This window comes from Rattus norvegicus, chromosome 5 (genome assembly GCF_021556685.1).
Source record: "Rattus norvegicus strain SHRSP/BbbUtx chromosome 5, alternate assembly SHRSP_T2T, whole genome shotgun sequence".
Classification (NCBI taxonomy): Eukaryota; Metazoa; Chordata; class Mammalia; order Rodentia; family Muridae; genus Rattus; species Rattus norvegicus.
Window position 1 is genome coordinate 81,431,160 of NC_141538.1, and position 17,957 is coordinate 81,449,116.

Sequence of the window (17,957 nt, forward strand, 5' to 3'; positions counted from 1 at the left end):
CAGGAGGGAATCGTGAGCTTAGAATTCCACTTTCACAAGATGGAGAGTTCTGCGGATTGGTCACACAGCACTAAAATTGTGCTAGATGCTGCTGAATTCTGTACTCTGAAATGGTAAGATGATCAGTTTTCATGATATACATTGTGTGTGTGTGTGTCTCTGTGTGTGTGTGTCTGTGTGTGTGATGTATGTGTGTGTGGTGTATGTGTTTGTGTGTATGGTGTCTGTGTGTGTGTGATTTATGTGTTGTGATGTGTGTGTGTCTATGGGTCTGTGTCCATGTGGTGTGTGTGTGTCTGTCTGAGTGTGTGTAGTGTGTATGTATAGTATGTGGTGTATGTGTATCTGTGTGTGTGGTGTATATTTGTGTGTGTGTGGTGTATCTTTGTGTGTGTGGTGTGTCTGTGTATAGTGCGTATATATAATGTATGTGTGTGTGGTATGTGTGTGTTTGTGTGTGTGATGTGTATCCATGTGATGTATGTATGTGTGATATGTGTGTGTATCTATAGAGTGTGTGATATATGTATAGTGCGTGTGATGTATGTGCATGTGGTGTGTTTGTGTGTATATAGCATGTGTGTGCGTGTGTGAGATTTATATGTGTAGGGTGTGTGTGTGTGTGGTATGTGTGTGTTTGTGTGGTGTGTGTGTGTGTGTGTGTGTGTGTGTGTGTGTGTGTTCAGGTATGTGTACCTGTGCATGCATTCAGAGGCCACAGTAAGACATCTATGCCCTGCTCTATCATTCACCATCTTATTCCCTAGAGACAGGGTGTCTCACTGAGCCTGCCACTCACCTGATGGCCAGGGAGCCTAGTGATCCTCCTCTTTCTGCTGTTTATCACCCAGTTACTACTGAGCCGCCCCCAGCCCCTGTGGTGTGTATGTTGCTATAATTTAATATTCGCTTTATTTTTAAAGACTGTTTTCTTTTTAATTACGAGCATATGCAGTGGTATGGGTGGGAGTGCGGGTGTCTTTGGAAGCTGTGAGGGGTGTTGGTTCTTCTGGAGTTAGAGTTACAGGCAGTTGTCAGCTGCCTGGCATGGGTCTTGGGAACTAAACCTGAGTCCTCTGAAAGACCAACATGCAGTCTTAACCATGGAGCCATCTCTCCAGCCCCATTATATTTTATATTTTTTCTTAACTTTTTTCTTTGAGACTGAGTCTTGTGTCAATAAGGATGACCTTAAACTTCTAACCTTCCTGCCTCTACCTCTCATGTGCTGAGATTAGAGGTATATCCCCATATCCGGTTTATGAGTACCTTGTGCATGCCAACCGAGCTCTCAAACAACTGAGCTATGTCCCTTGCCTTTCAGTGATTTTTCAAAGCGTGATTGTGACCTGTTGCTATTCACTGAGCAGGACACTGTTCTTCAGACCAGTTTATCCTACAGATATGGGACAGTTTGAGCCTCTGGCTTCACAGCGTGGTACAGCTTTGATAAGAACACACAGAATCTCCTCCCGCAGGTCACAGGCATGCGAGTCCCTGGTCCCTGCACTGGGTAACCTTAGATCAGTGGGAAATAAAACTCAGGCATGGAAGGGTGCCCATGAATCTTTGGGGGTATCCTTCTTAACCCTGACCACATCAGTGAATGGACCCACACAGCACTTACTCTTTCCAGCCAGACAAGAGCATGGCATTCTGTCTCTCCTGGCTGTCTGTCTGTCGGCCTGATGTTTGCTCCAGCTGAGCAGAAGGATTGCCCAGGCAGGTAATAAGTTACAGACTCTAATGTCCTCTACAATGGGCTGGACAATGGCCCTACAAAAGCACCCGGGTCCTGGTTACTGGAAGCAGTGAGTATTAGCGTTCAAGTCAAAAGAGAATTTGCACGTGCGCTCCAGTGGAGGATCCTGGGATGGGGAGATGATCTTAGGCTGGCTGGCTGGATCTAGAAACATCCACAGGGTTAAAAGGGGGCAGAGAGGCTAAAGAGGGGTGTTAGGGATTGCTACCCTCCAATTATAACAACTGTCCATCAACACAGAAAGGCTGAGACCACTTTCAACCACTGAATGTTGATGTTCACTCGAAAAACAAAACAAACAAAAAACCAGAGGGGGTAGAGAGGGTCACAGGGTCACTGGACATTTGTCTACAATTCTGGCCACACTTCCTCCTATTCCTACCTTTCAGTGGACTGTATATAAATTTGCCCTAACTGCACAGGACTTAATGACCCTGAGGCTAACCGAACAGCAACTTGCTGCAGCCAAGCTGGAATGAGACTTTGTAGCTGCTTTGGGGTCAACTACATATCTGTCAGTAACTTCTCCCCGACACACTGAAGGAAAGCCCACCAAGCTTGCTGGCTCCCAAGTTGGACTTTTGTAGACTGTTACTGTTGTCCTGAAACAAGGAGGCAGATGCTTGTTTCTAGCTCCCTGGGGAAGGAGTTCCTGTTGTGGATCCCCAAGCCGACAAGTGTATGCAACTATAGAAGCTGAGAAGGGTAGGGAGGAGGAGCCAGACTCTCTCCCTGGAGCCTTTGGGGGTAGTGCAGTCCTACTGATGGATTGATTTCACCTTCAATAAAGCTATCCTCAGTCTTCCCCAGCAGAACCCCAAGCAGAGGAAGTGCATGTTGCTTTAAGTCATTAGGAAATGTGTTATAGCAATCAGAGGAAACTAAGACATCCAGAGAGAAGCTGGTTGGCCCTTGACTTCCCTCATCCCCAGCAGGTTTCAGAAACAGTCTAGGCTCCCAGAAACAGAGGCACTTTGGTGCATCCCAAATTCTTTGGTACCCTCTGCTGGCAACCAGTGCTGGAGGGGTCCTAGAACAGATGGACAGATGTGTGGTGTCAGTGAAAGTGTAGGCAGTGACATTCTAACAAGTGACCCCAAAAAAGCTCAAGTCATCTTTAATTTTACAACCAGAGTCCTGCTCGCCTGAGTAGGGACATCATTGGTTGTTTTATTTCAAGAAGTCATAACATCAGAATTACTGTAAAAGTCCCCAATAGTTTCCCTTCCTCCTTCTCTCTCCCACTGAGCTAATCACTCCCAACCCTATTTTGTACTACAAAGCATAATTTCAACAAGCCAAAAATAATTGTCCACCCAGGCATGTCCTGTGAACATGAGCACATGCTAGGCTGGCAGCAAAGGCAGTTGTGCAAGGTGCAAGACAGATGAGTCATCTGTGGGTGTAAGTCCACTCATCACTCATCGAATAGAAACCCTCTGTCATAATGCTCTTTAAATTCACACAGAGACATGTTCTTTATACCAAGCAACTTCCCTGATATGACCCCGTCAGTTTCTGATACCATCCTTCCAAGAACCATCGGGCTAAGTCTCTATCAACAGACACAGCTTCCCCATTTAAGTCTCTGTTGATCAGACATAGCTTCCTCAGAAGCGTTATGCAAGCAGGACCCAGTGCTCTCCACAACTACCACAGGCTTGCTCGGTGTGACTGTAGCTGTTTCTCTAGGGACATAATTATGTGTCCCCCAAATACCCAGGATTAATAGTCACATCTGGAGGATCGATTGAGGTAGAGAGAGGAGAGGAGGGTTTTAGCCTCCAAAGAGTTTTGAGAAAAGCATAGAATCATTCCCAGGGCTTCCAGCCTGCATGATACGGCCCTTGCCCATGACTGACAAAGTGAAACTAACTATTCCTTTGAGTATAGAGAGCACAGATAAAGCAAGGAGATCCTGTAGCACATGTGCTCTAGTAATATGCATAGAGGCCACCGAGCTTACCACAGATCCCTGTCAAGTGGGAAGGGGTCTCCATGGGCCTTGCCACAGTAGGGTCCCATCTGTGAATCCATTTCCCTGCAGATACTGCACTGCCAACTCTCTCAAAGCTAGGAGTGCAGAGGCCTGGAAGAGGAAACATGGGACATTCTATGGCAGGGAAAAGGAACATCATTGAGTCTCTGGCTCCTGGAGAATTGAAACACTTGAAATAGGATTCCTGAGGAGCTGCCCTCAGGGTGCAGCCACCCAAGTGAGCAGAGTCATGTTCAGAAGCAAGAAAAACCACCAGGGTCCCGATGGTGGCAAAGCCCGCACAGAGAGAGGAACAGAATCAATGCTCCAAGCCTGTAGAAAAGGCAAAGTCTCTGGTTGGAAAGTGCACGGAGTTGATCAACCTCAGATGACTCTCCATGTACTCCCTGCTGTTGCTGAGAGCCCCCTCTGTGATAGTCCTCCACCCTAGCCCAGTGCTCACACCATTCTAGCTCTGTACCACCCTAGCGCCATCACATCTGCCGATTCCTGAGCACCGCCATGTACACGGTGTCCCGTGGTGCTTCTGAGTAACTCCGTTGCTTCTCTTCTTTGACCTTTGAGACTCTTCGCCTCACCGATTTCATCCTTTTTTCCTTCGGGGACTATCTCTAGGCTGCCTGAAAGGCTTTGTATGGAGCAGGATAGATTGATACATAATGGCTAGTCGATTTCCCCACTACTAACTGACGGGGTAAGTTCTGTGCTGGGTTAAAAGGGCCCTATGCTTCTCTCTGGCATGCTGCCATCTTTTCCGCCAAGATGTTGACTCAGGACCAAGGTCTGTGCTGTGGAGATAGGGGAAAGAAGTGAGTCCAAAAAGAATCCAGAAAGAATACTGACATAGACCCCAGTGTGGATTGCTCTGGTGTAATCTTAAGGTCAAGAATTGTGTATCTGAGTCCAGTTCCTTTCCTGGAAGCCAGAGGAAGGGCGGTCTTCGGTGGCTCAAGAGAAACCAGCTGCTCTAGAACTACAGGATTAAAAGCTGTAACCAAAACATCCACAAGGAAGCTAGAACTAAGCGTGAAGGTCATCAGACTGGGACAAAGCCAACGAAAACCTTCAGATGAATGAGGCTATGTTGCTAATCTTTCATGAAGGATAAGGGGGAAGGGGTCTGCTCTGGCTGCTTCTGTGGTGAGGCAGAGAGCAGTAAAAACGGGACCCCAAATTTCTAACTCCCTCCACTGCTTTTGGGTTCCAGAGGCTTCAAGTGGCCTAGTCCATTAGCCATTGAGGTTAGATCTCCCTCATGGGCCCTGCAGATATGTTTTCTCTGAGGCTGCACAACCCTCTGTAACTTTGGCCAAACGCTGTGTGACCCTGAGCAATGGCTTAACCTTTTGCAGACCGCTCTCTCACAAGGTAGAAATATTTGCTGTTAATAATGACAATGGCTTCCATTTAGCAAACAAGGTTCCACTGCCAGGTTTGATGCTGAGAATTCAACCCGTGTTTTCACTTAAGTCTTTCGACACCTCTGTGACATAGATTCTATTATATTTTTTTAAATCTTATCAGGAAGCTGAGCCTCAAATGTATAAAGCTGTTTGTCTGAGGTCTCATGGCTAATACTCCAGAACTCAGGATTTGAGCCAGAGGTTCAACTCCAGCCTCAATGTCTCAGTTAACCCTTGGTCAGAGTTCTTTGAGGGGAACATATGGGCAGATTGGTTGGTAAAGAATTACCAAGTGTATTTAAAAATGTATTTAAAGACTGTTGATGTTGGGAAAAGAAAGTGTTGATGTTAAAAGTTTGATATATATTCCTGATAAAATTAAATCAGTGAGATGAAAAGGCAGTACACAAAAATGGAAATACTAATGCGAAAAAGTTTATCAACCTAGTAAGAAAACAAATACAAACTAGTGTATATGAGGGAGAATGAGAGAAGAGCAGTTTGTAAGCCAAAAGCAACCCTGGGATGTCATGAAGTCCTTACCCCGATCTTGGACTTGGGGACTGTGAGAAACAAATTTCAATGGTTTATAAGCCCTCAATCTATTATAGGTTGTTAATGTAGCCCAAATAAACTAAGATTTTTTTTTATTATCTACAAGGAAGACGAAAAACTCATGCAATATGGAAACAGAATCATAGTGTGCATGTACACAGAAAGAAAATTACAACTGTGCACTACTGTTTGCTTTATCAGATTGGAGAAGATAAAGTGGCGTCAGGGAATGTCTGGGGTGTAGTTGATTTAACACAATCCTAATTTGTTGTTCTTGTGTTCCTGGGATGAACCTTTTAATTTTGCACTCAATGTCTGTTAAGCTTCGCTAGGCGTCGGATCAAAAAGAAAAAGTAATAAACATTTTCATGCTAATTGCTAAGGCGAGGTCAATTGCAGGTTGCGGGACCCGCTGGGGATTTCGGAGAGATCACGGGTCAGAGCAGTCTGCACCCCGGGGCTGTGCGCGTGGGTGCCCCCCGCGGTGGGCGTGGCCTGGGCCCGGGGTAGAGTGGTGCTCGAGGAAGGACCACAACTCCCAGGCGCCCTCGCGCCATCTCATCGGGGCCACGTGACCCGCATGGCCAGGGCGCGGTAGCAGCTGCAATCCGAGTCGAGTCCGGAGTTGAATCTCGAGCTGAGTCCCGAGCGGGCAAGCGGACTGACGCGACCCGGGCGGCCGTCTAGTGGGCTCACCATGCCGGTGAGTCTGCGCTGCGCGGCGGAGGGGACGAAGGTGGATGGACTGGGCGGTACACCGGAGATCTTCGCAGCCCCCGACCCCGGGGTAGAGAGGGGGATGTGTCAGCGACGCTGTCACAGCAGGAGTAGGGCTGGGGAGCGCGGCAGGGAGAGCTAGCTGTGGCTCTGGAAGTTTGTCCCTCTCCCTGCTAGGTAGGAGTCAGTCACTACTCCCAGGCCGGCGCCAGCTGGGACGCTGCAGGTGGGTGCGTAGAGTGAAGATAGCTGTCCCTGTCCCTTCCCGGGCTCTAGCCAGATTCGGGGGCATTCCGGAAAGGTTTCCTCTAAGAGGGCCTGGCGGAGTTCAGCCCCTGAGTACACACCCCTGACGCTGCCTGTCCTGGGCAGGTTCCTGGGACTGTTTCTTTAACATGGACCCAGTTACTCCCTCACCTCCCAATCCTTCCTACTCTCGGAATCTGAAAGTGGGGTTTTCAACAGTTGTCTTTTCCTGGTGAGGTTCCTCTTGGACGGAGAATGGCAGCTTGCAATACTCTGCTCTCTGAGGAAATGCTCTCAGTTTCTTCATCTCATAAAGGGTGTCTGAATGGACAGGAAGCCTACCCAGGCTGTTTGGTGGAGAGACCTCCCATCTCCTGCAGTTCCACTAGTACAGGAAAAGGATGGGAAGCCCTTAACAAAGGTCCCCAGGCAGTCAACCACCACACAAACCTTCATCCTTTTCTGGTGTCGGATTAAAAACGAAGGCACTTTTAAAAAATTAACCACAAATAAAGAAAAGAAACCAAGTCCTGTGAATGGTTCTCTCCTTGGCCACCGTCCCTCCTCTGTGAGGTGCCGCCCTGCATAACAGCACCGATAAATTACCAGAGAAGCAGATTTGTCCCCAGTGGGAACTCAATAGGGTTCTGCCCTTGCATATCTCACCACAGGACCTGCCAGCTAAAAGCTGCTGGCCTTCCCCTAAGTCTGGGTGTGCTGATTTTGAATCCTTCTCTTTAGCCAAAATACAGAAGTGAGGAAGGGCAGGGGGCAGGGAGTAGGAGCTTTGAACTAGGTAGGAAGTGGAATCATTCCTTATGGGCCCTCCTAATTGAGGACACCCTGCTGCCTGTCCTGCCAGCTGCTTCCCAACTGTTCCAGCCAGTTGCCTCTCCTCCCACAGGTGGCTTTGTCCCCAGGTCATCATTGGGCGTCTTTGCTCCTCCCTGCTCCTGTCTGCTCCTGTCTGCTCCTGTCCCCTTTTGTCCCCTCCGGTCTCCTACTCCCTTGCTAAGCAGTTCAGCCCTCTCTCATTAGTCTCAGTCTGCACATTTCTAACATAAGAAAAAGAGTGACTGGTTGAGAGAAGTGTGTCTTCTGTGGATGCAAAGGGTGTCGGCTCTTTTGTTGTTGTTTGTTTTGTTTTGTTTTTCTCCTGAGGTGGTTGGCCTGGACCCAAGGATGATAGAATAAAATGAGTTGTGGAAACTCCCAGTGACCAATGAGCTGCCGAAGACATTCCTTTCATGCCAACTGCTTTACCAGCCGGACTGGGTGAAGGAGTGCTGGGCACAACCTCTGCCTGGCAGAGAAGGTGCCAGAGGCCTCCCCAGCAGGCTGACGAAAGCACCTGCAGTAGATATAAGCGGGGGTTATGCCTGATCGTTTGCTTCACTATGTTATTATTTTGTGAGCATTTCCCCAAGAATTCTAATGAGATGCCTCAGGATGGTAGAGCTCAAAATTATTTTCCCATTTGGGCTATTTATATTTGCCAAGTGCCGCTTTCATATTAGGAAGATAAAGTACTCATGACCCAACATGATTCTGAAGTGAGTGACTTAAATCTCCCTGTCCAGGCTCTTATGTAATTTACGGGCCAGCACCTGCTAGCAGACAGGGGACATGGTGACTCAGACCATCTCCAGGCATACCCCTGAGACACTCGCCCCAGAAATACCCAGAGTGCTGATGGAACATGTTACAATCTGAAGCCAGAATGCAAGCTAGAAAGCTCTGTGACTCCGACTACATGAGCTTGTAAACAGGCTCTGTTAAGTATCTGGCAGTAGCAGACATGTCGGGTTGAGAGATATCAGATGGGAGCTAAACATGGCGCAAGTCTATGCAGGGTCCCAGAAGACAGGGCTACGTGGCGGGGCTGTTCAATCAGATCTCTGGAGATCATGGGTCCTCGGGGGGTTGGGGGGGTAGCTTTAGTGTAGGCACAGCTGTGTGGCTGGCACAAGGCAGACCCCTTTCAGAACTGAAAGGGCATGTGTGTCGAGTAGGACAGTCATCCCTGTTTCCAGGTCTGGTCTACAGGCGACAGGTCTGAACATGGGGAATGGAACACGCATGGGTGACACATTCCTCTCTACTCACAAATAGAGACATAGTCATTTTCTTCTTCTCTTGTCTGTTAGTGTGCTTCAGTGTAGGAGAGACGTTCACAATGGGAGCCTCTCTGCATCAAGTTCACGGGGACCTGAGAAAGTAAAGCTAGACCAAAAGAACGTCTTTCTGGGGTTCTGCCCCCCATTTTACAGATGGGGAGACTGAGCTCCAGTAGGAGCTTGCTGTGTGGCTCTTCCTATCAGGAGAGGAAGGCAGATACAGGATGTAGAGTTTCAGAATCTGTCTGTGTTCTGTCCACTTGGCTTTGCTCCTCTGTTCAAACTGCTGAACCCTTTCCTCAGATGGTTCGTGTTAAGATCATTTGGCCCTTCTCCGGGGTTCTGATTGACAGGCCTAAGTAGGCACAAATATTTTTAGTAAAGCCCTGGGGTCTTAAGGGAACATGATGTCCTTCACTAAGCTACTTTTGGTAGTGTGGGGCTTGTTGGCTCTGCACTCAGTGGGTCACCTGTAATTCCCTCTGTATGTGGAACCAGGCCTACGCACACCTGTGTTCCACTCCAGCATCTTTCTTCCTAACCTCTTTCCACTCGCTTTGCATCCTGTTTTTCAGCTGTAGTCTTGACCACTGGCTTTTCTTCCCTGTCCTCAGATACCATGGTTCTGTTTGCTTTATTTCTTTATCCTTTGAAAGCCCCAAGCATCACCATGGCACCCACATGGGGATCTTTCCTCCTATGGTTTTCTCTTTTCACAGCTTCTCCCCTTCTCTTCTCCCAACATGGCCTTGTCTCTCCTATTTTCACATCTTTAGGGAATATTGAAACTAACAATCAAGGGCTCAGTTGGCTGAGTACTTCTCTAGCACACGCAAAGCCATAGATCTGATCTCCAGTGCCACAGAAACTAAGTGTGCTATGTTCTACTGACCCAAGCACTCAGAGGGTGGAATCAGGGGGTCAGAAGTTCAGAATGTCCTCAAATCAAGGCCATCCTGGGCTACACAAGACCGTGACTAACACAACAAATGGACTGGATAAATGGTTCGGAAGTTAAGACTATGCACTGCTCTTACAGAGGCCTGTTCCCAGAACCTATGTCATCCTTGGGTAGCTCACAACTGGCTGCAACTCGAGCTCCAGGAGGACATGGCATCCCCTTCTGGCCTCAGTGGGCACTGCACTCACAAACAAAACACACAGAGAGACACACACTTATACACATAATTAAAATAAAAATAATATTTTTCCAGTTATGGTGGAACATGCCTTTAATTACAGTACTTGGGAGGCAGAAGCAAATGGATCTGGTCTACATAGCAAGTTCCAATACATAGTAAAGTGCTCTCTCTCTCTCTCTCTCTCTCTCTCTCTCTCTCTCTCTCTCTGTCTTTGTCTCTCTCAATGAATAGGTAGGTAGATAGATTGATAAATAATAGATGATAGATAGACAGACAGATATAGATTTAGATATCTTTAAAAACAAATAATCATGCCCATGGGTTTCCTCTACAAATTAGTGTCTATTTACTTCTTATGGTAAATGAAGGTCAGGGGTGAAGACCTGGTTCCATTCCTGATGCTGCCACCACCTCAGTGTAGCCTTGGGATTCCTTAGAGGTTGTGTTGAGAGCACAGACTCTGAAGCTAGTCTGCTTGGACAAAACACCCGCTGGACAACATGCCCACAGATAAAAGATAAACACTCTCCCAAGTTAGATTCTGTCTGACAAGAAAATGGAGTGGACATCCGGTGGGGACAAGGTTCTAGGGTCTGCCCTCTAGCAGGAAAGAGAGCCGGTAAGCTTTATTTAGTCCAGTTGCAGTTGCTCCCAGATTTATTTGATTGCAGATGCTCTCAGAGAGTGTCTTAGAAGCCTGTGGTTCTCATGGATTTTGAGAAATATTCTTTGAAGGTGTGGGAAAGAGAGCCCACTGATGTCAGTCACCTCATGTGAATGGCTGTACTCTGTCATCTCTCGGCTTCCCTGGGATGGCACTCAGTCTCCAGAAAGCCCTTGACTGACAGATATGGTTTGTGTTTCTGAGATGATAATTCACCTTACTCCAGGTTGGCCTGTGTCTCAGTCACTGATATATTGCTGTGGAGAGACACCAATGACCAAGGCAAATCTTATAGAAGAAAGCACTTAATTCAGAACCTGGGGCTTCAGATTAGTCCATCATCATCATAGCAGGGATCTCGGCACCAGAGCAGTAGCTGAGAGCTACATCCTGATCCATTGGCATGGAGACACATGCGTGCACAAACATATATATATATGATATATGTATATATATCATATATATCACATATATCACACAGACATACACACACATATATATAAAACACAGACACATATATAAAACACAGATACACACACATATATCACACACATATCTATCACACACACACACACACACACACACACACACACACACACACACACAACCAGGCCTGGTGTGGACTTTTGAAATGTCAAAGCCAATTGACACTCTTCCTCCAGTAAGGCCACACCTCCTAATCCTTCTCAAGTTGTGCCACTCCCTGATGGCTAAACATTCAAAGATATGATCCTATAAGGGCCATTCTTACTTAAATCTCCACATTCTGGAACTCATGGAACCAAGTGGCCTTGAGTTCACAACAGTGCAGCTGCCTCAGCCTTCCCAGTGCTGGGACTGGAGTTGTGAACTCCCATGCCCACTTTCACCCTACTGTTTTTTATTATCTCCTTTGATCCTAAATCCTGAGAAGGGGAGAGAAGAAAAAGGTAGATGTGTATGATCTGGGGCCTATGGCTGTCACCTACAAACAAGTTTGTGTCTCTCACTCCCAGGTGGCCAGGATGCTCAATGGCACTTCTCAGACAAAGCTGCAGCTAACCTAATTTGTTTGTCCATCTGCTTGCCCACGGAAACATGCCTCAGCCTTTCTGAGAACCCACTCTCTCTCTTCAGGTCCTTTCCCCTGGAACACACATTGAGAGCTACAGGCTCTTTCATGAAGACCACCCAGGGCAAATTCCTTTCCCTCTTGGGGCTCCCTTTTCCCTTCCAAAGATGAGACAGGGTTGAGGGAGTGGGAGTTGGAGTTGGACTGAATCAGTATGTTTCATCATCATCATCATCATTTTATTATCATTATCATTATTATTATTTTAATGGTACTAGGGGTTGAAGCTAGGGCCTCACATATTTGAGGCAGTGCTTCACCCTCTTCCCCACCCTCTCAATGCCGGCTACACACTGGGGTCAGCAAAAGTCTAGCGAATGAGTAGAGTTGTGGTGTACAGATGGGAGGGGCATCTGCCCTTAGCCCTGCATGACAAACTCTAACTCATCTTTCCAGGTTCACAAGGACAAAGAGGACTCCCTGCTCACTTCCAGAGTGTGTTCCAGAACTGAGCAAAAGAGCTGAGCCAGTGTTTAAGGCTTGGCCTAGGGCTTCCTACTGAGTTTGGAGACCTGAGGGGATATCTCCTTGTGACCCAAGGATACTATGTCATCTGGAGTCTGGCTGGCATTTTGAGAGTAGGCACTACCCATCTTCAGGGCTCAGTCACAGATGTTATTGACACACTTGGGCAAGCCCCTCCTCCTCCATATGGCCTCTAATGGAAGGCTGTGGGCCCTGCAGCCCCAGGAGGTCTCTGAAGGCAGCTGCTAGAAAACATTGCAAAGTAGGACCTTTGTATCCAAGCATCCGGTGATGGAGATCCTTGTCTCTTTCAGATGCACTTCATCTTCTCAGATGAGGCTGTGCTTCTCTTTGATTTCTGGAGAGTCCACAGCCCTACAGGTAAGAATTGGGAAGGTCAGACTTATAGTTTGCAAGCCTACCGTGCCAGGAGGCAGAGAACCTGGGTTCTCTTTGTTTTCTGTGGACAAACAAGGCTTGCATTTATCATTCTAAAACCAACTAGAATTCGGTCAGATGCCTGTCATGGCAGACAGACCCTTCCCTTCAATGGATGGCTATTGTTCAGCTTCCCTGCAGATTAAGCAGTAGGTAGAACACTTTTGCAGGTTGACTATGCTTACTAAATGGTCTGCACTCAGGGCCTCATGCAGTGGAGCCAGACGTGTGGCTGGATACAGTCTTGTCAACTACAGCCTCAGCTGGGACTCTTGTCAGCCTCACGGTGGTGCCCTCTGCAGCCTAGGCTTCCTCATAGCAGAATGACTAGCTTCTAAGAGCAGGTATCCTAAGAGAACGTGGGTGAAATGCATGAGATTTTAAAAATCTACCCTAGGGGCTGGGGAGATGGCTCCGTTGGTAAAGAGCTTGCTGAGAAAGTACAAATACCTAAATTGGATTCCCAGCATCCATATAAAAGGTGGGTATGGCAGCATGCACCCATGCATCCATAATCCTAGCACTGAAGACCTAGAGGCAGGAGGCCCAGGCATCTTATTTTAACTTCTACCAGAAACCCAGTATCAAAAACAAGGCAGAGAGCAATAGAAGAGGACACCTAGTGTTGACTCCAGCCTCTACACACGTTTTTAACAAAATCTCAATAATTCAGTTTGCCAGTGAAGACTTGGGAGCCAGATGCTGGGATGCCAGGTGTCTGCTAGCTCAGAGAGGCAGTAAAAGTACCCAGCTAACCGTCCTCCATAGCTGTCATCCCAAAAGGAAACTCTCCTCCAAGCCCTCTCAAAACCCCCTCAAACTGATGTCCTTCCCTTAAGCTTCCCTTCTCTCCATCCTCCTGACTTCCTCTTACTCTATGTTTTTTTCCTGTGTTCATTCCCTGTTCAATCCACTCTGTAGTCCAGGGCAGCCCTGAGCCTGCAGTTCATCTGCATCAGTTATCAGAGTACCTGGAATTACATAATGCTGTGTCTGACATCCAGCTGGCTTCTTTACTTAGATTTACATGTGTATGTGTACTTATGTGTGGAAGTGGATTTGCTTATGTGTACACATGCATGTCATAGGACAACCTTGGCTATCATTTACCACATGATATCTTTGTTGTTTTTGAGACATGGTTTCTAACTGGCTTGCCTCTATAAGCTAGGTTGGACTAGCCAGCAAGCCCATGAATCTGGTTGCGTTTGCTTCCCCAGTGCTGAGAATACAAGCTTGTGCCCGTGCTTGGCAGTGGCAGTGGCTGCTGCTGCTGCTCCTCCTCCTCTTCCTTGTTCCTTTCTTCCTCTTCCTTCCTTCTCCTTCTCTTCCTTCTTCCCTCTTTTTCTTCTTCCTCCTCTTCTTCCTCTTCCTCTTCTTCCTCCTCCTTCTCTTCCTCCTCAGAAATCTATCTACCTCTGCCTCTCAAGTGCTGGTATTAAATGCATATGCCACCACACCTGACTATCTAATTTATTTTGAATTAGCAAAAATCATCCATCCTAAATGGTGCTTTGTGATGTTTCAGTACATGTACAGGTTGTGTGCATTCAAGTCAGGGCTAGCCCATCTATCTCTTCAAACTTTAATCATTTGTTCATGATAAGAACATGTAAAACCTTTTCCTAGTTTTTTTGAAATGTGGCACATTGTCATTGTCATCTATAGTCACCATACAGGATGTGCATACCAAAACAGACTTTTCAACTTGGCCTCTTCACAGGCATGGCTCTCTCAGTGCTGGTAGTCTTGCTCCTGGCTGTATTGTATGAGGGCATCAAGGTTGGCAAAGCCAAGTTGCTCCACAAGACTCTGGAGAGCCTGCCTACTACCACCAGCCAGCAGCTCATCTTGGAACCAGACCAGGATTCTACAGGCTCCAGATCAACTTCAGACAATAGGACCCGCCTCAGGTACAAACCCTAGGTGGAAAGATGGCCAGAGCATTCACCCTCACCATGAGAGGTGGTTGAGTTCATCTGGAGAACGTTAGCCCTATGCACAGAAAGATAATTTGGACTAAATAAGGAAGTATTTAGTAAGAGGAACTAGATTCTGGATCTATGGTATCTGGGCCAAGGCTGTCTATCAAAGCCTCCTGGGAGGACCCTAAGGATCTCTGCAGGGAACCTCAGACCTGTACTGCAGGCCTCTGTCAAACAGCAGGCATGGGCACCCAGCCTTCCCATGGGTCTTGCCAGGTTCCCAAACCTAGATCTGTAGATGTACCTAAAGCCAGAGCTGCCATCAGCCTGGTGACCCAGTTGGTAGGAGAGGGAAGCATCCTTCTTGGGCTCTGCTCCCACTCTGATTAGGCAACCATTTACAGGCCCCCGTCTGCCCTCTCTGCAGCCTCACGGATGCTTAACAAGCCTGCCTGCTACATGGCCAGCAACCTTACCTGGATGCCTCATGCCCTCATAACCACCCTGTGAGGGACTTCCTTCAGTGTTTTACTTAAGAAAACCAGCACTCAAAAAGGTCCAGAGACTTGTGGTAGGCCAGACTTAACAGGCACCAAAGTCCCTGTTCTTTTCATTGCTATCCCACTTCCTACATTCAATTCAGGGGAGAGACACTGCCTTCTGGGTAAGTTCCTCCCTCATCAGACAAAGCTGACTGCATAAACCACAGTGGTTTCCCCATTTGCCTAGGATAGCAGCAAGCTCAGAGCTAAACGTGGAGATATCTCTTTGGAGAGAAGTCTCTGCCAATGGTATGCTGTGACTTGGGCCTTCTCTCCCTAGTAAAGCACATCTGCTCCTTCCTATTTGTCTAATTTGTTTCTCTTTCTTGTCTAGGTGGTTTTTGTGTTACTTTGGCCAGTCGCTAGTCCATGTCATTCAGGTGGTAATTGGCTACTTTGTGATGCTGGCTGTCATGTCCTACAACACCTGGATTTTCCTTGGTGTGGTCCTGGGCTCGGCTGTGGGCTACTACCTAGCCTACCCACTTCTCCACATGACTTAGTGCTCCAGACATGTGCAGTGCTGAGGGCTGGAGAGCTGGGGCCTCTGTTCCAGGCGTTATACTTCAGCCGCCTTTCCTTAGGATGGCACTGCTCACCTCTTCCCCAGTTCCTGGTGACTGAGATGAAGCCAGCAAAGCCCTGGAGCTTAGAAGCCATGGAAGCTACTTCCCTCCCCAGCCTATATAGGGCCCAGGCCTCCTGTGGTTCCTTACACAAGTCGCTGTGACCAAAGGGAACATGGAGCGACCAGAAGCTGGAGGTAGGGTGGCCAGCCTGTGACACAGATCTCTGACTACAAATTAAAGTTTTCCAAAGAGCTTCAGTGATAAAGGCCATGGAACCTGGACCTCTCTTCTGCTTTGTGCCTTAATGTCAGGGCCCGTCTCCAGTCTTTGGGGGATGGACCATGCCAGCTCCTTGTTCTCACCTCTTTGCCTTGGAACACATGAGGATTGTCATTGACAGACTTTACATTTTCAACTCCTGGTTGGCAGTTTTGCACATTCATACAAGACAAAATCTCTAATGAATTTGCATTCAGGATGGATGCAGGGTCTGTTGAGACTTGTCTTCCCTTCTCCAGGGAGGACGGACGCTGATTAAAGGCAGAGAGCCAGGACTGTCACAGAGGCTGTAGACTCGTCTTCTGTGCAGATGAGCTCTTCCTGTCTGACAGCACTGCCTGTGGCAGGTTAGTGGTCAGGGCCCAGCCTGAGCCTCTTGTATGCACCACAGAGAACAGCATTTGGTAACAGAGATGACCACCCTGTATTTTTACTTCCTGCTAACTCCTAATGATCTGGTAGGAAATGTGGGTCAGTTACTTAGTACTGACTCAACAGGGGTGTGCTGGGGGCTGGGTACTGACTGGGGGTGCAATAATAGTCAAACCAAAGCTAGGTCGTGTCAGGGGTTAAGTGGACTTCAGATATTTGAGCCTTTTCACTTTACAGAGAAAAGAGACAGGAATGGGGCATAGACCTGTAATCTCCAGTATCTGGGAGGTGGAGGCAGGCGATTGTAACTTTGAGGCCAGAGAGAGTTCCAGGTCAGCCTGAGATACACAGTGAAACATACACACACACATACACACGACAATCACTGCTACATACTGTATAATGTCTACGTTCAAGTACCTCATGGGCTCAATGAAAAGACGGTTTTAAGAAGCTTTGGGAATTAAAAACAAACACACCTTAATAAATTTCTATTTTTGAACAGTCTGTGTTTGCTGGCCTATTTCTCCTCTTTCCAACAGTACACATTGCCAGTCCAGGAGCTGCAGGACACTCTGTGAGCACAGACTAAGACAGCACGTGATAAAGACATCTCTGTGTGCAGAGAAACTAAGGCTGGAAACGTGCCTGTGGGTTAACACCGCAGAGCAGCAACTTGGCTGTGTTAGGTCATATACCAAGTCACTGACTGGAACAGATGCCTGCTGCGAAAGATTAACTCATGCAGACCATAAACACTGTTAGCATGACAGTTAGCACCCTCCCTTCCGGGGGCAGAAGCAAAACCCTGGCCATCTTTTCATTTGCAGTAAGAGGCCAGGGTCACAGGACTGTGGAAGAGGGCACGTGTGGGCTTGCTTGTTGCATTCCGTCCATCCACACAGAGGCCAGAGGCCATCCACAGAGCTGCCCACTCCAGTGGAGTTGTGACAGCCTGGGCTGACCAGCATTGGCTCCCAGGGCACTGCTGGGACGGACATTTTCATGAATGACTGGCAGGTTTCTCAACTTAATACTGTTTTCTTACAGTCACTATATTTGAGACTTTCGTGGGGTAGGGATCTTTTTGCCTACGGTCTATAGAATGAATATATGATTACACTTAGTAAAATATGCCCTCATTTTAATATTCTTCAGAGCCAAATCACAAAAGGTGCTTTTCCTGTTTAATTTTCTTTTTAAAATGAATACCTGTATGGGTAGTAATTGGACAGTTGTAGCACTTTATGCAATTACTAACTCATCCCATTCTCACTACCTCACAGGGCCTCTCTGCTTTCATCCCAGAGATGAGGAAGCTGAGGCATGAGACAGTCACGTAAGGATGAGCAGAAGAGTAGCACTCAGTGTTTCCTCATTAACTCTGGCAAGGTGCAGAGGTCATACAGTGCCTGTGGTATACAGACGTGGGATCAGAATGCAGATGAGGCTTGTTCTGTGTTTCCACGATGGCTGGGAAATCTCTTGGATTGGGAGACAGGGGCCAGGAGCCTGAATTTTTCTTTTCTTTAGTGCTAGAGTCAAATGTAGGGCTTGTGCATGCTAGTCAAGTGCTTGACTACTGAGAGACACAATCCCAGGACCAGTATTCCCAGCCAGCAAGATTGGCTCCTTCCCTCTTCCAAGGATG

General features: G+C 47.5%; 1 protein-coding gene across 2 annotated transcripts; it reads left to right on the forward strand.

The window, feature by feature from the left end:
* The first annotated feature begins 6,306 nt into the window (after positions 1-6,306).
* On the forward strand, positions 6,307-16,813 carry Slc31a2 (solute carrier family 31 member 2). Of its 2 annotated transcripts, NM_001033693.2 has the most exon segments (4): positions 6,307-6,422; positions 12,496-12,562; positions 14,343-14,532; positions 15,421-16,810. In NM_001033693.2, coding segments are annotated over 4 exon segments (432 nt in total). In that variant the 5' UTR covers positions 6,307-6,416; the 3' UTR covers positions 15,590-16,810.
* The last annotated feature ends 1,144 nt before the right edge of the window (positions 16,814-17,957 follow it).